The 25,863-nt window shown below is 42.8% G+C and overlaps 1 protein-coding gene across 1 annotated transcript in view; it reads left to right on the top strand.

Annotated features, from left to right (window-relative positions):
* Nucleotides 1–16,175: 16,175 nt before the first annotated feature.
* Nucleotides 16,176–25,863, top strand: part of map4l (microtubule associated protein 4 like) — a 69,545-nt gene continuing 59,857 nt past the window's right edge. The window contains exon 1 of the mRNA XM_034555320.1: nucleotides 16,176–16,365. Within this exon, the coding sequence (XP_034411211.1) occupies nucleotides 16,176–16,365 (190 nt within the window). The remainder of the gene's footprint in view (nucleotides 16,366–25,863) is intronic.

Below are 25,863 nucleotides of genomic sequence, written 5' to 3'. Positions count from 1 at the left end.
GGCTGTTTGTGTGCACGCTCTCTTGCAGCAGAAAGCGGGACGGCGCTCTTTAACCTGCCGTGTTCTGCTGCACAGGAGCGTGCACACGCAGCCCCGAGGGTACGAAGCGTTACAGCGGTCTTTACTATAATTTATAATTCATAATACTCGGCGGGCCGGATCAAAACGCCCAATGGGCCGGATTCGGCCCGTGGGCCGTAGTTTGCCCACCCTCCACTACATCTTTACATAGCAAATCACTGTTTGCTGCTCTATTAACGCAGTTGAGTATCGTATATAGCAGTGGTCCCCAACCCCCAGGCTAAGGCAACATTTTGATTGATTATCAAGGGCGAAAATATGTTTTATTTTGAAAAAGTGACGGGATATATCCGTCTGCGTCTGAGCTTCTTGACACATGTCAAGAGGTCACGTGATATGTTGTACCAAACCCACAAGCTATCAAAAATGAGTGACTGACGGTGGTTTCAGACAACAACTTTGTTGGTGTTTTGGATTAAAATCAAGGCATAATATCCTGAGATCACCAACAAATCACTGAAAACCCTGCTTCCATTTCCAACATCCGATATTTATGAAGCGGGTTTTCTGCAGTGACAGCGACCAGAACTAAGTCGGGTATCATTGTCTCCCATCACCCCAAGACGATGGGCTCTCCCTAATTCGGTGTAATGTTGAGTTGTATTTTTATGCACTTTATATTTGTTTTTATGCCGGTCGTATCATTTTATGACATCATATTTATTGCCCACACTGTGAAAATATTGTTTTATACAAAAACGGTTCGTGGTACAAGAAAGGTTGGGGACCGCTGGTATAGAGAACCAGGCCGATGTTTGCCTCAGACTACAAGCAGGAAACTAGACGGATTATCAGAGATGTTCTAATGCATGGCTGTTGTGATGTGATGATGCCATGATTTTCGCCTCAGAGATTGGTGGGATTACGTGCAATTCCTCCCAGATTACTAGCCAAGCAGGCAGGAATTCAGGTTAGTGGTCCATCCAACCAGGTATGCTCGATATATTCAGTCCACTCGCCAGGGCAGTCGGCCATTCAGTCACCAATGAAACAGACTCATCCAACGGTATAATTATTTTACAACATAATTATCATGATTGGGCATGATTATTACAACACATCTATTTTACTACCACTGTAAATATATATTATCGCAAGACCTAGATGCTTTGGAAATGACAAACAACACTCCTGTCAGTGCCAAGATCACAGTCTCACTCCTGCCTGGTGATGAAGACACAACTTTTCATTGATGCAATATTGTCTGCGAACATGACGTTGGCCTCACGCTGTGCCGACTAGAATACGTCTGCAAGATGTTCGGTACACTTGATGTGCAGTAGTAGTGTGTATCTATTATTGATGACATTGGTAGATTATTATAAGCTATGAGCTATCTGTTAGAAGCCTTTTTTATTGCCACAGTGGGACTCACGGGATGAAATCCTTACCAACGTTTACTGAGTCTGAGTAAATCATCACTGGAGGACAAAGGATAAATGAAGGCTGCATTCAAGCACTCTGATGGGTGCCATCAGTGTGTTTGTAGACAGAGCTCCTGTTAAATGGCAACTCCAACTTGCTTCTGCTTTGGTTGTGGTTGCCATGGGGATCTGGCCTGTGTAAAAGTGAATCACCTTTGGGAAATTTGTAAATTAAAAGACCGCTCACAAAGTTCACTCACTGCCACATGGATCTTTCTGGACGATGCAGAACGCGGCATTAACAGGAAGCTCTGCACTGACTCAACCCAAATGACAAAGCTGTTTCTGGGACGGCGGTGTTTCAGGTTTGGGCTTTGAATAGACAGTTTACGCTGAAGTACACTTGGGACTTGAACTTGATGTTTACTTATTCTCTTTAAGTAAATAGCAATTAATATGTGGCACCTTCATTTGATAAGAGAAAGACAATTGACTCATTGCACCGCAATGTCTTGTTACTCATCGGCCGCCATGTACAGTAATATCGTCTGAATGATCAGTCTGGATCATTTGCAAATGTGACTTTGACTGGGGTTTTCTTCTAGAACAGAGGGTTCTGGTTTCTGTAAACCCTGTATGACTGGAAGGAGTGAGGTGAATAGTAGCATTCGTTAGTGGTGTGAGAGTTCTGTTTGGAAGCGGTTAAACCAACAGACACCAAACAAATGCATTGCAGTACCATCGTGACTTCAAAGGTAGCCCTGACTACGCTGGAGAGGCAGCGAGCCGATCAAACCGGGAGTTCACAGGAAACGGCAAAGGTCGTCCTCTCCTGCTGAGGGAACAGGCCGAGACTCCGACACCTGACATCATATGGTACAGTGGAGCCGAGGAGGACGGGATGTCATCCTCCCCTTCCATCCAGCCTCCATCCAGCCTCCGTCAGAGCGTGTTTGTGATATGAAACAAGCGACGGTCTCCTCCGTCCTGCTGATAGCAGTAGCTGAGATCCAGATCAGACCTGACATCAGACAGTAGAGTGAGGGGAGGATAAGTACAAAATGTCCCCCCAGTCCATCAGCTGCCTTTTTAATGCATTAAACACATTGGACAGTAGCAAGGGTTCATGACTTAGGGTTTGGATTCAGAGTGCAGGTTGCAGTCGATTCTGTTACTATTCTTTTTGGGGGCATTTTACACCTTTTGTTTTGACACAGGAAACATGGGGAGAAATAGTCGACCCGTCTTCTGTCTAGTCTTGTGTACATTATGGTGTACTATTTTCTGTTCAGACAATGTGGATCAACCATTTTTTTCCTAAAATGTTTAATTCTGCCGTGGACACTTTCAGAGAGTAATTTAGTGAAATACTGACAGCTACCAGCATTGTAACAAGTTTGAATGCACTGGAAAGAGTGGTTTCAGACATTGCTATAGTCAGTGCTACATCGATGTTAGAGCGAATTTGTGCTCTGTCTCGAAGTGGCGCTCCACATTGCTACTTTCAATAACGACCACACATTTGAAACACATGGAAAATGATCATGTACAAGCATAATAGTTTAAAAGCTCTGTTTTTGTTGTCGGCTTTTCCTCTCTTTAGATATTTATTTGATCTGATTTACGTTATTCTCTCACTTCTGTCTCTCCTCTCTGTGTGCTTGTATCTCACTCACTGTCGCAGTGCACAGATTTGATTGGCTTAGGAGCCTCACATTCCTTGGCCAGCTAAACCAGTCCAAATGTAATAATTAATTTCTACAACTAACCAACTCAGTGGAGGGGAAAACATGGCAGATTTCGAGCTTGTCAGCTGCTTGGACAGTATCGTTTTGAACGTCCGGGTACCGCAGTACCTTTTTATTATCGGTACACCGTGCAACCCTAGTATCTATACAGTACAAGTAAACTCGATTGAGGACATTGTAAACACGCGGTGTCTGCTTCCTATTTGAAACTATTGATGTGAAAATTGTTAAACCAACTCAGTTTCAAGTCGCTGTTCCACAAATACAGTCCACATACGGCACTTGAGGTTGGACTCAGCACCAGTTATACACGCCTCCATACAGATCTGCAGTCAGGAGCGAAGCCCGCCTTGTGTTACCATTAAATTGTCGGTCTTGCCCAAGGAAACGTTGAGCAAAGGACACATACAGCCTCGAGCTGCTTCCATCTGCTTCTTTTTTGCGTCCCTTCTTGTGTCCTTTGTCTCTCCTTCCTCTCTCTCCTTTGCATAAATAAACCACGCCAAGTGCTTTGAGACTGGCAGTGTGAGGAGCTGGGAGAGATGGGGAAAAGTCCTGCATTTAAGGTTTGACTTCATCCAAATGTACTCAGTACTAAAAATAACAGTACTCATTGTGGCCCATTCAGAATAATGTATGTTTTTTTGGATTGTTGGACAGTTTAACATTAACCATCACAGAGTGAAATAATGTTGCAACGTTTACACTGTAAACAACCATCAGTCTTCAAACCAACAGGAGAGCTAGCCACGTTAGCAGCACCGCTAACGGCCAGCGAACGAAGGTTCAGTTCAGTTACATTATGATGCATTCAGGCTCTGTTCGGTGAAAATTAGTATTGGGCGAAGGTAAATTATAACATTATCATGATGTGTTCATGTGCAATTTAGTGAAATTTAGTTTTGTTGAGAAACTTAATTAAATCTAGTTGTTTGAAGAAGATGTTTTCACAAAGTTGTTAGAGATGAATTATGAGCTGTTTATTATTATTGACACTAGCTCTAAGCAGGTTATATCATCAATATCATTAAGATTTGTTTTAATCCATAAAAATACAATTTCTTATTTCCACATAATTTGAATTGGGTGTTTTTATGGAGAAAAACACTATAGATGACTAACGAAAAGTAAAAGGATAACATTTAGAATATTTAATGGTTTAATATATGGACAAAATAATAAAAATAGATAGTCTGGATCCTTGTAGAGCAGCTGCTATAATCAATATATATGGATAATGAATGATCATCAATTAGTATCGATGGCAAAAAATTGTTTGGAGTTTGAAAAAATGACAAACAAAATATTTCTTTTGTCAATCGCCAACAAAATTTGAATTTGAATGGTGCGGCTAACCCATCTCTCCAGACTAACGGCTGCAGAGGGGACAGGCATGAGTAGCTTCATGAAACAGCCTCTCTGTTTCTGTTGTAGGAGAGCATTTTTCTGCTTCATGAGCTAGCTGTCTGTCCACCGGCTGAATAAGTCCAACCTCACGGGTTCCAGTTGAATGGAAACCGTCTTCTGGCAACAAACAGTAAAAAGGACTTGGCCATTCTGTCGCTCAAAAAGCACGGGCCGCCACTTCCTTCATGGGCTCCACAATAAATCTATGAGTAGGCCTTTAATGGGAAACTGGAAGCGGTGACTGAGCTGTTAATGGTTTGATCATTTTTGTACATGGATCTGGTGCCGTTACTAATTGTAGATCAATGATGAGCCATGTTAGCCAATAGAGATCACTTTGTTGTTTGATGGTAGAAGCTGGTCTAATTAAGTTTGTCATCAACACCTCTAAAGTCATTAAACCATCAAACATTCTTAATGTTACGCTTTGTTACGCAATGTTACGCACACAATTCAACATTTTTATGGATTAAAACAAATCTTGTCATTGGTAGTTGTAATGATGTATTAATCTGCTTAGAGTTCAGTGTAAACAGCTCATAATTCATCTATAATATCTATTTCTGTTGTTGTGAAAACATCTCCTTCAAACAGCTGTATTTATTTAAGTATCCCACCAACACTAGATTTTATGAGATCACATGTGAACACGTCATGATAACATAATAATTTACATTAGCCAAGTACTCATTTTCACTGAACAGAGCCTGAACGCATCATAACTGAACTGAACCTTCATTCATTGGCCGTTAGCGGTGCTGCTAATGTTACTAGCTCTCCTGTGTCAATTTAAGCACTGATTGGTTGTGTATAATGTCACATGATCAGAGATCAGAGACGAGAAAAACATCAATGATGTCCAGATCACATATTTGACTGAAAATTGGAGGATAGCGATTGGCATTATTTCACACTGTTTTGGTTAAATCATACATCAAGTTCCCATGATGCAACATTATTTCGACTAAATTGAATAACAAGCACCCGCTAACTAAAATTTCTCTGAAAATCTGAATTGATAAGAATCATAGGGAATACCCCAATGTAGTCAAATCAAACTTGTCTTAATCTGATTGCTGTATTTTGTGTGCATCCATGTAAACAGTCAGTGTACAGCTGGAAATATTTGTTACATTTGTTTTTAGTCCAATAGTTGAAACAGGTTTAGTTAAATGAGAACATACTTGTGGTGTATTTAATTCCCACATGAGTGAACATAGCTAGGTTCACCATGTGGATCCTTCATATGGACTGTCATAAGCCACACCGTGATATCGAGGTGCCACATCGCCCGACTGGAAGTGCACAAATGCTAACTCATTCCTGCAGCCATCTATTGAATGTGCATCCGACGTAAAACCACATATATGACACATATGACGAAATAAAAAATGAAAAAAAAACTTTAATCGGATTCCTATAAAAACACAAGATCACACTCGGACTCTTGGAGCTCCAGCGTCAACACAGATCCTGAACCGTTCTCATTTCACCGCCTCTGTTTGGTCACCTTCACTCTCAGTCTTCATCTCGTCTCCTTTCCTTGATCGCCTCTCACTTTGAAACCACAGCACGGGACACGAGTACACAGAGCCACATCTGACAGATCTGCCCTGTTAGTCATCGCTCTGTTGAGTTAGCCGACTGTCTGCACCTTTCGCTCATGTACCAGCGCCACGTGTGTGTGTGTGTGTGTGTGTGTGTGTGTGTGTGTGGGTCGACGCAGTATGTTGTCAGCAGTAATCAAAGCCCGCTGTCCGTGCTGTGTCGTCGTTTGTGCCCGTCAAGAGAGATGGCGAGAAGCTGCTGAGTCACCATGGCAACTGGCTGGGCAGCCATGACAGGGTCAGGGCTGGAACTCGCGCCACAAGTTCCAGCCCTGGTGGCGCGTTTGCTTTTATTCCTGAACGCTGAGTCACAGGGAAGGATCATTCTCTCATTCCACTCATCCATGTAAGTCATTTCCATCCTCTCGCCACGATTCAAACAGATTCGACTGACGCGACCGCAACTTTCCGAGTGGACATTTGTGAGCTCGCTAATGGACTACTACATCTCACCTGTCTGGACCGTGAGCTACGGACTTAATCAGGCCTCTCATGCGTCCTCTGCGTCGTCATCGCAGACGTCGAACACATTCCCACTGAAAGGAGCAGCTCGTCACCGCAGGAAGCGCTTCTGTTAATGAGTGACGGGAAGATGGCAAACAAGAACAGTTCCTCAGATCTTGCACTTTTTCCCTGAAGCTGGACGAGACAAGTCGACACATCGATTACGAGGACTCGTTTAGGAATCGTATAGTCAACTAAATGGCATCAAAATGTTGGATCTAGCTGCTATAATTCACATTACACAGGGGTGTAGCATACCATTCAGGCCTGCAACCGGCCACACTTAACTCAATGAGTTAGATGTGTAATTACTCATCGTCGATAATCCATATATTGGTCCTATTGCCCCACCCCACCACCTGACATATGTAAGGCTCTATATGTATGTATACATTTCACATGTAATAATCACACCTTTTGGTAGCTTTCCTTTGGTTTTTCATCCAGTTGTGGTCTCTCATGACCTTAGCACAGCACACACACATTATGCTTCATCCAGTGTCAGCAGATTTACATGCAAGAGCTCAGTACTCACTTTCAAGTTGCAGCGCCGTTGGTTTTAGAGGTGAACTCCTACGTATAGTCTTACAGCTTTCAAGAGATACCGCTGTAAATCCATACATTTAAGGTGGAACGTAGGAGACGAGATGACAAAAACTGCAGTTTTGTTCAAAATTACTCCTTTCTTTTGTTTCATGTACTGCAGAAATTCCAGATAATTTAAAATACAATGCAGCTTAAATGTTCTGTAGTAATGGCTATTTGCTCAGTATTGAGTGCTCTCCTGCTGAAGTAACATGGTGAATAAAGATTTTGGTGACATTCACACTACGTTTACATGCACAACATATTCCGTTCCACTAATTTGTTTACATGCCCTATGAAAACGAATATTCCACCAACATTCCCGTGTACCTGCAGCCGTGCATTAGCGTGAAAAGCCGGTGTTCACTTCTACCACCTTCCTGAAAGGGTCGTCGCTGCCACATTTGATATCCAAGTCCTTCATAATGTTTCAAAGTAGGTGTGTTTCTCCCTCCAACCCCAGTCTGGGTTTTCTTTTCTTCATCTGAGCGTGTATCTCTACCCCATCAAGCCTTAGCTAGCTAGCAGCATACCCCACAATCCCAAAATGCTCTTTACATGACCGGTATGAATAGTGTCATATTCAGAATAATAGCATAATCGTAGTGTGCATGTAAACGTAGTCCGTGTCGTCGGGCTAAACACAGCTATCACTTTAAGCTGTTTTTTATTGGTCGAACAGAGTTTACCTTGAGTTTTTTAGGCTAACGGTCTCCATGCTGCTCAGATGAAAATAGATCTGATGCTCAGTGAGGCACCTGAAGAGACGTCCCTCCTGAGTCAAAGAGAAACAATCAACTGCTTGTGAAAACACTGTATTATCCCCGGTGACAATTTTGACTTCAGTTCTTCCTCTTGATGCCATTTATCTTTGGATGACGAGAGCCCAAACGCACCCTGTTATTCTCTCCTCGTCTTCCGTCCCATCAGCCGTGTGTGAACCCTCCTCTTCCATCCGTCAGGCTGGACCCCCGAACCGGAAGCTGAGCCCCCTCGCTGAGCTTGAAGTGAAGTTGCCGCTGCTGAGAAACCGACACTGCTGCGTTTGTCATGTTCACAGAGAGCCGGCAAAAAAAGTAAACAAGACACGCACCTCGTCAAAATCAAGCCGGGGAAAAGATGCTACGTGTTTTCCAAACTAATTGGAGATTTATGGTTTGATTCCATGACTGCTGCATCATCGAACAAATTCCTTCTTAGTCTTTACGAGTGATTTAAAGGGACAGTGTAGTGTGTTCACGGGGATCTACTTGCAGATATGGAATATCAAATTAACACATTTCCTTTAGTGCGTAAACACCTGAAACTAACAATCGCTGACGTTTTCGCTTCCAATGTGCCGCTTATGTTCACGTTTTGTGGCGGGTCCTCTTCACGGAGCCGACTGCCATGTTACTAGGGTAGTCCAGAACGGACAGAACCAAACATGGTCTCTGAAGACGGGGGCGCCACGTTCTCCTACAGGATTGGCACGCGGTACAAGTGTTTTGTCTGCAACCTCTCTAATAGCAATCAACCAATCAGTCCAATTTTGTTCATAGATCAAATGCAAATCAAAGTGCTTTACAAACGATTGACCAGACGAAAACAAGACAAAAACACCCTATTGAGAAAATAAAATACTAAATAAATGTATCTGGGTAAAACAGTAAAAAAAGAAATAAACGTACTATTTGAGTGTAATGAAAGAAAGAAATATATTATGTATAAATACTAAAACCACAGAAAAAAAAGACACCGTATAAAATCAGACTTGATAATACGCAATATATATGAAAACCACAACATTACAAAACACGACATTAAAACCAGACTGAAGCATTTTAAAATCAATCCAAAAACAAGCAGGTCCCCAGTGTTCAGATACAGTATATGATATATATGTTCTCCTCTTGGTCTTAGTTAATACGTGGGCAGTAGAATGTTTTAGACCTGGAGGAGAATTTGTGGCATTGGACAATTTTCTCTTACATACTGTTAAGTCCATAAAATCTTGAGAGACTCGCGGGGGAGGTAAAGTAGTTCCCAATCCAATGGTGTATAATTAAACGTATTTAATAATAAAAATACAGTTTACGAACAAAAGTCATAACAAGGGTATGTGCTAACTTTAGTCCGTCCCAGATTTATCATATTGTCGATAGTGCTACAGGCTCACTGAGAATGACACTAGACTCGATAGCCCCACTGAAGAAAAAGACAGTGAGGCAAAGGAGGTTTGCTCCCTGGTATAACCCTCAGACCCGCGACCTAAAGCAAACTTCACGAAAGCTTGAAAGCATATGGAGTTCCACCAATCTGGAAGAATCACGCTTAGTTTGGCGAGACAGCCTTAAAACATATAAGAAGGCTCTCCGTAATGCCAGAGCAGCCTATTACTCATCAGTAATAGAGAAAAAATAAGAACAACCCCAGGTTTCTCTTTAGCACTGTAGCCAGGCTGACAGAGAGTCACAGCTCTGTGGAGCCGTGTATTCCTATAGACCTCAGTAGTAATGACTTCATGAACTTCTTCAATGAAAAGATTTTAACTATTAGAGGCAAGATTGATGATCTCTTGCCCTCAACTACTGCCGATCTGTCATCAAGAGGAGTAGCCTTGGAAACGGCTGTATGCCCTGGTGTATATTTGGATAGCTTTTCTCCCATTAACCTAGACCAATTGTCCTCAACGGTTTCTACTTCTAAACCGTCTACCTGTCTCTTAGACCCCATCCCAACGAGGCTGCTTAAAGACGTGTTGCCTTTAATTGGCACCTCTCTGTTGGATATTGTTAATGTGTCTTTGCTAACAGGGCATGTACCACATTCCTTCAAAGTAGCTGTAATTAAACCTCTCTTGAAAAAGCCCACTCTTAATCCAGAGGTGTTGGCTAACTACAGACCGATCTCTAACCTTCCCTTCCTCTCTAAGATCCTTGAGAAAGTAGTCGCAAATCAGTTGTGTGACTTTCTACATCAGAATAGTTTATTTGAGGAGTTTCAGTCAGGATTTAGAAAACACCACAGCACAGAGACAGCACTGGTGAAAATTACAAATGACCTCCTAATTGCATCAGATAAAGGACTCATCTCGTATGTGTAAGGTATTATTAGACCTTAGTGCTGCGTTCGACACCATTGATCATGACATCCTATTACGGAGACTGGATAAGTCGATTGGCATTTCAGGTACCACACTAAGTTGGTTTAAATCGATTTCAATTTGTATTTGTAAACAATGAATCCTCAATGACCACCAACGTTAATCACAGAGTTCCACAAGGTTCTGTGCTTGGACCAATTTTATTTACCTTATATATGCTTTTGGGCAATATTATCAGGAAACACTGCATAAACTTTCATTGCTATGCAGACAATACTCAATTATATCTATCGATCAAACCAGAAGAGAACAACCAGCTAGCTAAAATTCAAGAATGTCTTAAAGACATAAAAACATGGATGACCTGCAACTTCCTGATGTTAAACTCAGACAAAACTGAAGTTATTTTACTAGGCCCTGAACACCTCATAGATCAATTATCTGGTGATGTGGTTTCTGTAGATGGCATTGCCCTGGCATCCAACACCACTGTAAAGAATCTCGGCGTTATCTTTGACCGAGACTTGTCATTTAACTCCCACGTTAAGCAAATCTCAAGGACTGCATTTTTTCATCTACGTAACATTTAAAAAATCAGGCACATCTTGTCTCAAAAAGATGCAGAAAAGCTGGTTCACGCGATTGTTACTTCCAGACTAGATTACTGCAACTCCTTATTATCAGGCTGCTCTAATAAGTCTCTTAAATCCCTCCAGTTGATCCAGAATGCTGCAGCTTGTGTACTCATAAAAACTAAGAAAAGAGATCACCTTACTCCTGTATTAGCTGCTCTGCACCGGCTCCCTGTAAAATCAAGACTCACATTTAAAATTCTTCTCCTCACCTACAAAGCCTTGATTTGTGATGCACCATCATATCTTAAGGAGCTTTTAGTACCATATTGCCCCAATAGAGAGCTGCGCTCACAAAATGCGGGGCTACTTGTGGTTCCTAGAGTCCTAAAAAGTAGGATGGGAGCCAGAGCCTTCAGTTATCAAGCTCCTCTTTTATGGAACCAGCTTCCACTTTCACTCCAGGAGGCAGACACAGTCACCTCATTCAAGAATAGACTTAAGACTTTCCTGTTTGATAGTGCTTATAGTTAGGGCTGAATCAGGTTTGCCCTGGTCGAGCCCCTTGATATGCTGCTATAGGCTTATAGGCTGCTGGGGGATGTTTTAGGATACACTGAGCACCTATCTCCTCTTCTCTCTCTCCTTATGGATGAATTTACATCTCTCCATTGCACCTTATTAACTCTTCCTCCCCGGAGTCGTTGTGACTTCACGTCTCATAGGGTGCATTGGACCTGGAGGTGTCTGATGCCTGGTGAACCGGCCTCCCGCGTTGGCCCTGCTGATGTGCCCCGCCCCCCCTCCTCTCTACCTCCTTCTGTTTCATGGATTGGAGTTCCATTCATACATTGTCATATTCATGTAATGTGTTTATGTAACTTTGTAAATGCTGTTCATTCTGAACACATGACATCTATTGCATCTGTCCATCCGGGGAGAGGGATCCTCCTCTGTTGCTCTCCTGAAGGTTTCTTCCCTTTTTTCCCTGTTAAAGGTTATTTTTGGGGAGTTTTTCCTGATCCGATGTGAGGTCCTGGGACAGGGATGTCGTATGTGTACAGATTGTAAAGCCCTCTGAGGCAAATTTGTAATTTGTGATATTGGACTATACAAAATAAACTGAATTGAATTGAATTGAATCAGTATGTATTTAATACATATTGATCTTACTGGAACGCGCTTCATATGTCACATTATTTTCCCTATACATTTTGGGTTCTTGCTATCCGTACAGCACTGACAGGAGGAGTGGGTGGGACGGTTATGGGGCTTAATTTAGATGACGGTTCATGTTCTCTCACACACGCATGAGCACATTATTATCATCCACCAAATCTCTCTTGTATTTTCATGGAACAGTTATGTATTTGATGTCCTGCCAATCTGTGTGTGTGTGTGTGTGTGTGTGTGTGTGTGTGTGTGTGTGTGTGTGTGTGTGTGTGTGTGTGTGTGTGTGTGTGTGTGTGTGTGTGTGTGTGTGTGTGTGTGTGTGTGTGTGTGTGTGTGTGTGTGTGTGTGTGTGTGTGTGTGCTTGCATGAAAGCGATCAGTTTGGGAGGATGAGATGATTATGTAGCAGAAGGCTGTGTTCAGAGAGGGAGAGGTGGTGGATGCTGGAGCAAGGGATTGTGGGTGCAGATATAGTTTTTAATCCCTCAGAGTGCAACAGCTGTCTGCACCCAACAACCCTCATCGTCATCATCATCATTTATTCATAATTTCATCATCTCACTACCGTCTCCAAACGCACGCACGCCTTTTTACTGAACAGTTACACCGTGATGCTTCTGTTTAAAATACATATAATGTTAACGTTGCGTTTGGCCTTAGTGACATATCTGCTTTAAAGCTGCATTAATATATTGCATTTGTCCACTTCCAAAAAACCTGAAAACACAAAACTAATATTGAAATGATCTTTATCACTTTGGGTTAAAATATACGCTTGTTACCTAGCTCGGGCTACATAGTACAGTGAGGTAAAGTAAGCCATGTATCACAAGGGACACAAACTGCGGTCTCCTGGGTGAAAGTCCCACATTTGTTTGTACAGCAAAGAAGCGAGCAAGTTACATACACTTGTTTTGGTTGCCAAAACTGAAAATATGATTGCCAGTTTAGTCACCTTTTTATTTTGAGTAATTAAGAAATCATCGGGTTGAAAGGAAACCCCGCCTCATCGGCCCGTCAATGGGTTCGCCAGCTCCAGCATCCTCGCTCGGGTGGATTTCCAGTGCTCGTCCAGCCCTGTGATTCTGGAGTATGTGCCACCTTTAACGTGGAACCCTAATGTGTCCCGGATCCAGCTTGTTGTGCAGGCAGTGCGGTGACATGTATTTTTTTTTTTTTAGTCTGTGATGTTGACGGCTTAGTTGGGCGTTTCCCCCCACAGTCAAACAACTACATTGGCCTTGTGACCATTGTCAGCGCTGCCTGATTCTGGTTCTGTCACAGCAATATTTAAATATCACCAATGGAACTCATAATAAAACAAATACTTCTTTTGGGGCGAACATTTGGCTGTTTTTTCCCATGTTAAAAAGGTCAAGAGTTTGGTTGCCAATTACTCAAACTGTTGAGCCCTGCCACTTGACACACTTTATTTAAGTTACGTGTTAACTGTGTTACAAATAAAAATACAAGGACTTAAAGAATCCTCCAGAATGGCTTCTTAGTTCAGGGTGGTTGAGGTGGTGCCAGTGACCGTGGGACCGAGAGGCAGAATGGGGGAGAGAAAACAAAGAACACCAGCTCCAGGCCACTGAATATTCCAGTTTATGAAACCTCTTCAATGGAGTGATGAATATTGCAGAAAGAGGGCAATCCCTTTATTTGGGATTGGTTCATTTTTGGAACTGGAGCGGTGGAATTATTCAATGCATTCACTGTGTGTGTGTGTGTGTTTGTGTGTGTGTGTGGGAGAGAGAGAGAGAGCACTGGGATTACAAGACAAAATGTGTGTGTTAAAGCATTTCAGGGAGAATAATTTGTAGGGAAATATATCTGAGAGAAATATGAGACAATAAAATTAAGTCCGAGAGAGAATCCAGAGAAAACTGTTCAAGAGGGAGAAACACAACGTGAAAGTGTGTGTATGTTTGTTTGTGTGTGTCCACTGTACAGTGTCCTTCCCCTTAAACAATGGCCTACAGTTCCACTCAAGGCCTGCTAGCTCCCTACTATATGTCCTCATACTGGCTGCTATACCAGCCTGTGTGAGTGTGTACTTGTCCATCTATCTTTGTGAGGACCAGTTTGATCAGTGTTTCTCACAGCCCAAGATGACGTCTTCACATGTCTTGTTTTGTCCACCACAGCAGACCTTTATGAAAGTGGTTGGCCATTAATATGATAGTGGCCAAATGACAGAGTAAAGGCATTCTTGTAAAGTGAAGGCATTTTAACAGGTCCTCATTTCCTTCAAAGATATGTTTGAGGGTTCAGACTTGGTTTTAAGGTTCAAGTCCGAGTGAGATCCAGGTTAGGGTCGAAGGTCAGGCATTTAGTTGTTACGGTTAGTGAAAGGGGCTAGGGACTGCAGTATTTCAATGAGTGTCCTCGCAAAGATAGAAGTACAGGGAATGTGTGTGTGTGGTACAGTTGCAAGACAATGGCAGCTTGTTTGCTGGCTGGGTGGATGGAGGGACAAGCAGAAACAGAGGACGGGGAGAACGAGGAGTTTATTGAGGGGTGTTGGGACATCGTTTATCTCTGTGAAGTTCAGCGGACGGAGCAGAACGTGAATCCCAGACATGCTCCATCTCCATCAAGAGGGAGGAGAATTGATCCGAGTTGATTCCACCTGTAGGTCAAACAGAGATCTTTGATAACTAACTTAACTAACTTTTCAAGATTCAAGATTCAAGAAGCCTGGTTCACGTTTTACTGGGATGGATAACTTTGGTAACCTATGCAGGGTTGGTTCAGTGTACCACACACAGACTGTATATAAGGAGTGACATTGTTGTCTTGGTTTGTGGATCGACGTTTTAATGCCTTGAGTTTGGCATTCTGGACGCCGCTGTCACATTTTTTGCGTTTGTCAGCTCAGATTTGTCCCAAAGAGCATAAAACTCAATTTAAATGCCTCTTACTGCAATAAACAGTTGAAACCTTTCCACGAGTGTCCTCTATGAAATGATGATGAAAACTGTGTATGCGCTAAACCGATTTCTTTCCCGTCCTGACACGTTTTACTTTAGTATAGATACATTCCACAGCCTGAATCCACCTAAACTCTTTTCAGACACAACATTTCATGCCAAAGGTCACTGTGACCTCACAAAACACGTTTTTGACCATAAAACAATAATTCATATGCTAATTTCCCAACAAATGTCTGATAGGATAACATTTTGGACAAACATGGATGTAAACTGCAAAGTCACTGGTTGGGGAAAGCAGTCATTCCTTTTTTCCCCAGGCAATGAGAAGATCTTTGAAAGCTTTTTTTCTAACTTTATTAGCAACAGACACTGGCAGTGTATGATGCACATCAAAATACTGCCACCCGTTGTTTTCCGTGTCAGTCAACACTCTGGCGGTATCTTGACGCCTGACAATGGCCAGTCAGTGAGGATACATTACCATCCGGTTACAGTAAACTGGATAATTTGGTGCATTACTTTAGAACCACAAGTCATTTGTTTCCATTAAAGGTTCATGCGTATTGTTAAAGGTAAAAAACCCAGAAAGAAACAGTTTTTTCATGACACCCATTCAATACGTGTTGTTTTATTGCATTACTTATCTGGACACCTTTGTGTTGAGAATGATTGGTGTAACTCAGCTGCTGTAGCATCAGATGGAGCGCCAAGAAGACAACGGCCCACTCCTCGTGTTTTCATTCCTTAGTAAAGAGATCACTGTCAAGTAGTTGTGTCCACAGACAGTGCAGGTCTTTCTAACACAGAACGTGTACAACAAACTCAGCTAGTTAAACATTTAAAGAGTTACACCCCCAGTTAATTTGACTTCCACAAATTGAATTTCGATTCAAGCTTCGACTCTAATTAGTGAACCGGGCTTGTAAAAAGTGTGACAGACTCAGTCGTATACATATCATGAACATTATGAAGAAGTTACAGTTGTATTGATGACACGTAGGCAATTGGACTGTGAAGGCAACCTGTGTAGTTGAGAGGAAGACAAAAAGCAGCAACGGGCACCAAATAGTAAACGCAGATCCACCTCCCCTTTTGTCTCTCAAGCAAAAGGACTATGGACCTGAGCCTGCGAGACGCTCTGGGAGGGGGCGGAGGTGGGGTCCCAGGCGGGGCCCCTGCTGAAGCCCTGCTGAAGAGAGACTTCGTGGCCTCGCTGGAGAAGGAGAGCTATGACGACAAGGTGGGAGAGACGGTCTCCAAGAGCGACTACCGGCCCTTATTGGATGGGAAGGACGCCAAGAGCGGTGAGTCTCCGTGAGCGAGTGGCTCTTCTCTCTAATGTGATGTTGATCCCTGTGTGTGTGGGGGGAGGGGGTGGGGTGGGGGGGGGGGGGGGGGTAGAGTCTAGAGTCCATAGTGGCTGGTAGGCATTGAGACAAATAGATATTTTTACATCACTGGGCTTGAATTTAGGTCGTCTGGGTGAGATTGTGAAGTTTCAAGAAAACAGACCATGTAAAACATGTGTCTTCTTTTGTCCTGATCTGATCTGTGATCTAAACCGTGAGTTTTATAATCCGTTCATCACTACAACGTTTTCAGAACCTGCTTTCGGTCTGACAACGTTTTAGCTTCCTCCGTGCACAGGGTCATTGTTTACAGTCCGGTGAGCTATTTCAGACCATTGTTTCCCAAGTAGCCAATCAGACGAGATAATAACAAGCAGAATCTCCGTCAGACAATAGCCTGATGGGGTCCAAGATGGCCAATGTTGACCAATGTGTTCTGCCTATTTTGCTTTCAACACGGACTGTTTGTCTGTGTTGCCAGCTCAAACGTTATTGGTTGGTAGCCCAAAGGGACTACAACTGGACTACAAATGAAAACCAAAACGCTTCCCGTACCAAAACTTTGTACCGCTGCAGATCCTGCATTCATATCTAGAAAATAGTTATAGAGATTATACTTCAACAAACTCACCAAATAAACAGTAATTATCTACAGTCGGCTAGGTTTGACAGTTTATAGATCTATTATCCCCGATGCATTAATCGTACAGCTTGATTTTACACGTGTCTTCAAATAAAATTTTAAAATACTAAAATCGTGATGTTCATATCAAATACTACTACCGTCAGAGGATGGCAGTCCCTCACTGATGATCGTCATATGAACAATTATTATAACACAGTGATCATTTATTGATGTTAATTTCAAAATGCACCGCTTAAAGAGAGCCTTTCATTTGTTACAGAGAAACGATGTGTGAATAATTAATGTTTTCTACAATGTAGGTTACTGCCTTGCCTGGACACTTTTGCCAACTCTCTAGACTTTAATTAGCTGACTGTCTTTGTCTGTCGTCTTTATTTTTCCTACCTTTTTTTTCTTCTTTGTGTCTTTTCGGCCTCATCCTGACTCATTATATCTCTATTTCTTATACTCTATTGATTTTGTTTGATGATCTGTCTCTGTTCCACCCGTCCTCTCGGCTCGTCTCTCTCCCTGTCATTGTTCCGCTGTGTCAGCCTGGAGACGGTGCTGTATTAGCATCATTAGCATCACACACGCATAATCATCAGCCAGCGGCACAGCCTGGTCCAGTGAGCTGAATGAACACCTGTCTATCTTGTCAGCGCTCGTCTCGCAACCGTCCACCATGGTCAAACTCAAAGAAGAAATGTCCTGACTTTCTACTATTTTTCTACTATTATGGGTCAAGATCAGGCAGCATCCTCCACTCTGAAAAGTGAGGCTAACGTGGAAGTGCCTTAAAGATTGAGATTGATTCTGACATCATCAAGGGGCGACTCCTCTGGTTGTATAGAAGTCTATGAGGGAATGACTCTACTTCTCTCTTGATTTATTCCCTCAGTAAACATGAGTTTATGGTTCAATCTCTAGTTTCAAATCTTCAATACAGCATATGATGTTCATTTAGTAAATTATGGTCCCTTTAGAGTCAAATAGACTATGAAGCAAGGTATGCTTTTGGGGGCGGGGCTACAAGTTGATTGACAGGTCGCTAGCAGAGCCGTACACATACTCTACCTCGGTGTCACTCCACCATATATGGTCACTACCGCTCTTTGGTTGCAAACAAAAAAGAAGATGGCGACGGCCAAAATGGGTAACTCGAGGTCCACAAACCAACGGGAGACGATACGACTGCTACGTCCACTTCTTATGTACGGTCTATTGTCAAGATCCAGGAATGCTGGACTACGAGTAAACATGAGAGAAGGCACCTGCACCCACACCATCTCTTCTCTGTCTAACATTAAAGACAAGACTGTTTATCTTTCGAAAGATGAAAACACTTTTCTTTCACACATTAAAAGTTCATCAGCACACTTGTTGCTCAGTACATTACTTGGGCTGGTATGACCGGTAACTCATTGTGGCTAATGTTAGCGGTACATCTTGATGCAAATGTCGCCGTATGACAGACATCACCGGGTCACTTTGTTGACTTTGTGACTAAGTCTTGAACCGTATTGAACAGATGCAGTGTTCCACCGTGACGACCAAAGTATCCGGAGACGACCGTAGTGCCACATTAATATGACGTTCATACATCAGTTCACTTCACGCAACGTCTTGATATCACCTCACATGATAATCAGAAGCTAACCACAATTTAACGTGTTATTCCATAGTTGTGATGCTAAACACAGACGGCACGTCGGACAGAGTTGCGTGCAAGTGTTTTTTTTTTTACTATTATCCTTTATGATAAAAACATGTCGTATCGTCTCACATTGTCTTTGACATGCCCACACACAGCTGGTGTAATAACGATCACCGAAAGCAGGCACACGTCCTCTGGCTGTGTGTGTTTGTGTGTGTGTGTGTGTGTGTGTGTGTGTGTATATGTATATATATATACTGTATATTATAGACACAAAAATGTGAACGTCTGCAGCTGTTTGCAATTGTCAACATCCTGTCATGATTGAAGCAGTGTAACTGGTTGTAGCCTCCATTCAGTATAAAAAAGTCAGGTGTATGTCGTTGAGGAATGTGGTGAGAACCGAGTCTGGTCAGAGAGCTTCATCACCCTAAATGACTCCACCTTGGGAAGACAATCAGACCAGTTAGCTGTGTGTTAGTCGGAGGGCGTCTGGTGGAGAATGGATATGAAAGGGTCTGGAGAACAACAATAATGTGTTATGCTGAACCATAGACTGACATATATCGGCATATCTAGTTGGAGGGTCCGGGTACGTGTCAACATCACTACGCATCAAGGAGATCTGCTGTCTGAGACAACAGCTACATCTCTGCCAGCTCCTTTTCCTTTCTCCCTGACACGCTTTGGCTTTTTCTTCATCCTCCGTCTCGTTCCTTCTTCACACCCCTCTCACGTCTACCCGGTTCATCTTTGTCTCTTGAATCCTTTCGTGGGAAGGGCTTCTTTTAAACTCGTATTTCATTGTGGAAGCCGTGAAGTCGCTCGAGGCCTAAGCACTGATGTGCCACACCTGAGTCCTGCCGTGTGCACTCAATGGGAATCCGAAAGCTCATCCGTCCTCAACGTCCAGAAGGGCAAACCTCTTCCTGGAGCTGGGTTCTGCCCCTGCAGGCTTGTTCTTTGACAGGAAGCTGGTTCTTTAGAATCCTGAGATGAGACACAAGGATCTTCCCCGAGTTCTAAAAGATATTCATAGTAACAAAACTGCCATCGTGGTGATTGAGCCCATTGGCCCTCCCACTTGTATGCCCCTAATCGTGGCTACCACAATATGGTCTCTAGTTCTGTGTATTTAAATAGATGGAGACACACCATGGAGCTTTTTTAAAGAAGTTATCAGGGAAATATGAACTGAGGATGTCTTTATCTTTATGAATCAAGACTCCGTAGTCTGACAATCGCAATTAAATCTCATTGAAGTCCTTGAAATTTTCTTTTTCTTAAAACAGGTGCACAGACTGTTTCCGATGCATATCAAAAGTATTTTTTAAATGTGGCAACCTGCTTTATTTTTAATTTCCTGACAAATGTATTTTGACCGACCAGTTTATAATGGAACCAGTTGAAACTGCCAGTTTTTTTTTCACATTTAGGAAAATTAGGGTTTTTGATGTTTAATTATAGACTTTATAACCTGGATTATGTTGTATACTCAGTAAGTGTTTTAATTACTTTTAAAGTTCCCCGTTAAAAGTGTAAAAAGGGCAGTCGAGAGGTCTTAATGACTGTAATGACCTTATGGAATTCGTGATATTGTAATATATTATGATAGTCACATAACTTTGACATGCTTGTTTAATGTGAATATGAAATTACAAATTGCATTCACAATGTGGTTTCATTAACACTTTCTCAATCCATTCACACAACGTTCATGAAACACTCTTTCATTCTGTGGCATTGGGTAGCACTCAGGGGATCTTTATTTTTCTTAATTTGAATCTCTTATATGTATATATATATAATTTTTTACTTTAATTATCCTTGAGTTGAAGATCAACCAGGTGTGAATAACTCTATTCAAATAGGTAGAATATGGTTGACTGGGCTTCCTGTGGGTAGCAGCACAACAAAGGTTGTGTTCCCTATCAAGCTGGGAAAGAGTTACTGCTGAGGCATGAGAACACATCCCTGCAGTGTGTGTACTTTCACTGTTTGTGTGTGTGTATCTGATGCATTGTTTGTTTTGCAAGTCACTGCAGTGGAGCATCATTTCAGAAGCTCCACACACACGTGCTCTGGTGAAGTCATCACACACACACGCGGACACACACACACACACGTGTGTGTGGTGACTGCTGAGTTCAGCAGATATGTTGAAGTGAATGTGATGTAACTGAAGCTTTTACAGCACTTCTGGAGCACAACACTGCTCACATATCTTTATGTGGTCTTGGGCTCACCTGCTCACATACCTTTATGTGGTCTTGTGCTCACCTGCTCACATACCTTTATGTGGTCTGGGGCTCACCTGCTCGCTCACATACCTTTATGTGGTCTTGGACACACCTACTCGCTCACATACCTTTACGTGGTCTGGGGCTCACCTGCTCGCTCACATACCTTTATGTGGTCTTGGGCACACCTGCTCGCTCACATACCTTTATGTGGTCTTGGGCACACCTGCTCGCTCACATACCTTTATGTGGTCTTGGACACACCTACTTGCTCACATACCTTTACGTGGTCTGGGGCTCACCTGCTCGCTCACATACCTTTATGTGGTCTTGGGCACACCTGCTCGCTCACATACCTTTATGTGGTCTCGGCTCACCTGCTCAGATACTTTTATGTGGTCTTGGGCTCACCTGCTCACTCTTATACCTTGTATGTGGTCTCGGCTCACCTGCTCAGATACCTTTATGTGGTCTTGGACACACCTGCTCGCTCACATACCTTTACGTGATCTGGGGCTCACCTGCTCACTCACATACCTTTATGTGGTCTTGGGCACACCTGCTCGCTCACATGCCTTTATGTGGTCTTGGACACACCTACTCGCTCACATAGCTTTATGTGGTCTGGGGCTCACCTGCTCACTCACATACCTTTATGTGGTCTTGGGCACACCTGCTCGCTCACATACCTTTATGTGGTCTCGGCTCACCTGCTCAGATACCTTTATGTGGTCTTGGGCTCACCTGCTCACTCATATACCTTGTATGTGGTCTGGGGCTCACCTGCTTGCTCACATACCTGTATGTGGTCTGGGGCACACCTGCTTGCTCACATACCTTTATGTGGTCTGGGGCACACCTGCTCGCTCACATACCTTTATGTGGTCTGGGGCACACCTGCTCGCTCACATACCTTTACGTGGTCTGGGGCACACCTGCTCGCTCACATACCTTTTATGTGGTCTTGGGCACACCTGCTCGCTCACATACAGTACCTTTAGCGTGCACTGCTAAAGGTGTCTGATGTCTTCTGCCACAATGAAGCTGGCTTTCACATCAGCAGCATGTGTCTTTTTTGTGCATTTGTGTTTTGCCTTTTAATCCTTGGACAATTTAATTTTATGTTTTTCTTGGAGCCTGAATTTAGCGTACTTGGCTCGGTGTTTGCTGTCAAAATGCCGACATGAATTGTCCTTCATCACCGACACTGCCTATGACTTTCAAGCCGTTGCGGACCACATAAAATGATGCGGCGGGCCGGGTTCGGGCCTTGACTTTGACACTGTGGCAGCGGGGGGTGGTTAGGCTCAGCTGCAGAGGGGAGGGAGCGGGGGTGTGGTTCAGGGAACAGTGCCGTGATGTGTAATCCACCTCAGCTGGGGTCAATTGAATGTGTGTCTCTTTAATATAAGAGCAGGTAGTAGCTGGAGAATGGGAGGAAGAGCGGGGAGCAGACGCTGACCGAGCGTGCGGAAGCAGAATGGAAATGGAAGCTTGACATAATAAAGCCGGTTACTTACGATATATCCTGTGTTGCCCTCTTTTGTGCTTTGCCGGGACTCACACTTGTTACAGACACCTATGGCCTAGAGGGAAAGCAGTACCCAGCAGAGGTACCAGCAGCTCCACAGTCCACCTTGGCACAGGACACATATTTAATAAATTGGGCCATTAGCACAGAGCATTTGGAGTGGAGATCTGCACCCAGAGGGGGAAATAGTTTAGCTTTTCCCTCCTGTGGTTCAGCTGCCATGTGGTTATTCCCCCTTCAGTTACTCATGCTCTCATGCCACACTTTCTCTATTGGATCATTATGTTGTTCCGCCTCGTTGACTGTTTGACTTCTAGTATCTAGGGTGCTCACTAACTAAAATACACCCAACATAACCACCACTGCACCAGCTGCTCTGTCTCTTCCCACCACCCTTTTATTAGGGTGATACAGGTGGTACATGTTGCATGGTACCACTGGAACCTATTGACAGTCACCCCAGAAAGTGTGTCTCTCCCCCCCCCCCCTCCCCCCCTCCTTCAACATCAGCAGTCCTCAAGGCCTGATTTATGAATAACTAGCAGGGACAGTTAGGGAGCTAACAGCTAACACACTAGCTAGGCGAGGACGCTACGGATATTCAGTGTACATTAAATGTAGCCATTTCAAATGTCGGCGTGATGGCTTCTTTCATGTCCATGATAAGACCAGAACCAACCATGATTTGAGTTTAGGTAGGGAACAATGTATGTTTTTCTTTAACAACTTTCATATTTCAGTTTGGCAAACAGCTGCTGAAAATAGTCCCCAATAAACGCCCTATTGCCTCCTGTTTGAGTGAAGTTCTTTCAAAACGACTGCGCTTTATGTTTAAGAACATTCTTGGGCCCTTTTTAAAAATGAATCTGTATATTTTCACAAATTTCACTGACCCATGAGACGAGACGTTCCTCTAAATAGAGTAGAGGCAGCAGGGTTGCCCGCAGGCTGACGGATAAGATTGAGAAAGCTGTTCTCGTGCTGTGAGCTGAATTGCTATTGGGTTCAGCCTCGGTAACCCTACACTGACCGTCCCATCATCGCAAAGGGCCCTTCAGCATGCCCCAAACCACTTCGGCAGCCCTGCACAGCACACAGTCGCAGACCCTGACCTCTGGAAGAAGTGTGCACGTCAGCATCCATTTAAAGGGATACTCCGACAGTTCAGTGCAGTGTTCACTCCGAGGACTCCGAGAGCCACCTTTTGAAAACCAACCTATTTTTTAGGTTTCTGCTCGAAATAACATACCCAGACTAAAAAAGGTGTATCTCAGCAACCACAAAGACTATTTGAATATTGTTGGTGTTATAATAACGGCAACCCATGTGTGCTTTTGTTCAGATGTGTAAATATTAGTATATTTGTTAGTGGTTAAGAGTAAATAAAGATGAAAGACAGCAAAAGTTGAATTTTCAGGTTCGCCTAGAAAGAAAAAACACTTTCAGGATGATTATCTCTTGGAAGGATGCAGAGCAAAGGTCAGAAACCACAGAGATCATAGCAAAATATGGGACCAGCCTCTCTGCAAAATTTGACTTTAAAAAGTAAAGCAGAACAAATTTAGAGAGGTTTTAGTGCAGATTAATTAGGCGAAATGGGCATTTGGGCACCATCTGTGCAATTTGAATTATCTCACGTACAAAACCATATATTTCACTTGTATTTTACTTATGGTGTTCAATACATCAAATACAGCAGTCTTTGTTGATTTAGAAGACGAAAAATTATTTTTTTTCCCATAAAAAGCCAAAGATAACATTTGTGATTGTAAAGCACTAAAGCGATTCATGTTGCTGTGTTCTTTGGTTCATTTATTGGTGATGCTTCGGTGCAGAAAGATGTTTAGAATCTGTGTTAAATCCTCTTGCTCTTTGCTATCTGGCTTTTTCTGATAGCACCGAGCTATGAGTTGCTAGTTCCGGAAACGTGCTGAGTGGGCTGACTCCTGACAAAATGCTGATTATGATATTTTCATAATTCTTTCAGTTGGTGTTTGTGTTGTTTGGAAATGGCTTACTGATTATTGTAGCCCAAGTTCTCTTGTTTAATTTGATGTATAACATCAATATATTTTCTCATGTTTATTATAATGTTTTACACAGTCTAATTATAATGTGTAAATCGGCCCCCAATTGGGGGCCATGGTTTTCAAAAGGTTAAACCGAGGACAATACTTTGTGCGTAGAAAAGACAGAGTTAGGGGGCCTTAATTTATTCATCCTTACCTATAAGACCTTCCAACTCCACCTCTCATCCTATAGTACTCTCTACTCTAAAAATGTTGAACCAATTTCGCTCTCATTACAAATTCATGTCTGCCTCAACCCTCGGCCCTATTCACAAAAAACATTTTTCGTCCCTCTATTATGGACCTATCATTTATGGAATGGTGGAGGAAGGGTATTTACTGTTTTCAGGACCTTTATAGTTCTAAAACACTGGATAGTTATAAGAAGCTACAGAGATTGCATGACCTCCCAAGACAACTGTTTTTTCAATATCTCCAAATACGGCATTTTCTCAAGGCTAATTTCCCCTCCTTTCCCTCCCTGCCTAAGCATGATCTCTGGGAAGACATAACTCTTTTAAAACCAGAAAAGGGAATTATTTCAGTTTTATATCAGAAATTGCTCTTCTTGGAAAACCACAACTTGGCAAAAATTTAGGCTAGTTGGGAGGAGGAGTTAGGAATGGGGTTGGGAGATTATTGGGACCACGCACTGGACAGAGTTAATTCATCATCATCCTGCGCCCGCCTCGCACTCATTCAGTTTAAAGTGCTCCACAGAGCACATTATCGTAAGGCAAAACTGGCGAAAATGTATCAGGGGGCTGATGCTAGCTGTAGCAGGTGCTCTTTTTCACCTGCAAATCTCTCTCACATGTTTTGGTCCTGCCCCTCCCTTGAAACATATTGGTCTGGAGTGTTCAACATGTTATCTGAGGCTCTTAACATAACTATAGATCCAAATCCTTTAATTGCTATATTTGGTGTTCCTACAGTCACTAAAGTCCAATCTGATGTTATTGCATTCACTTCACTGCTTGCCCGCCGTAGAATTCTCCTTATGTGGAAATCCACCACACCCCCATCGAGTGCCCGTTGGCTGGAGGATGTCATGCTCTTTCTCAAGCTAGAAAAAAATTAATTCACACTAAGAGGTTCCATGAAGAATTTCTACCGGAGATGACAGCCTATTATTGATTATTTTGACAACTCAAAGGAATTGGAGACATAGTCTACCCTAGCTTTCCACACTGTCTCTGAGAGTGTGCGGTACTGGTAATAATGCTCTCAAACGCCTAGTCACATTCGTGATACATAGGCACCTAGGGCTTAAGATATAAGTGTGTGTGTGCTATTCTTTTCATGATTCTTATTACTGTGGGGGTTTATCA

The sequence above is a fragment of the Cyclopterus lumpus genome, chromosome 17 (assembly GCF_009769545.1).
Source record: "Cyclopterus lumpus isolate fCycLum1 chromosome 17, fCycLum1.pri, whole genome shotgun sequence".
NCBI classification, from domain to species: Eukaryota; Metazoa; Chordata; class Actinopteri; order Perciformes; family Cyclopteridae; genus Cyclopterus; species Cyclopterus lumpus.
Note: the sequence above shows the minus strand (reverse complement) of the source record. Positions and strands in the feature narration are given on the sequence as shown.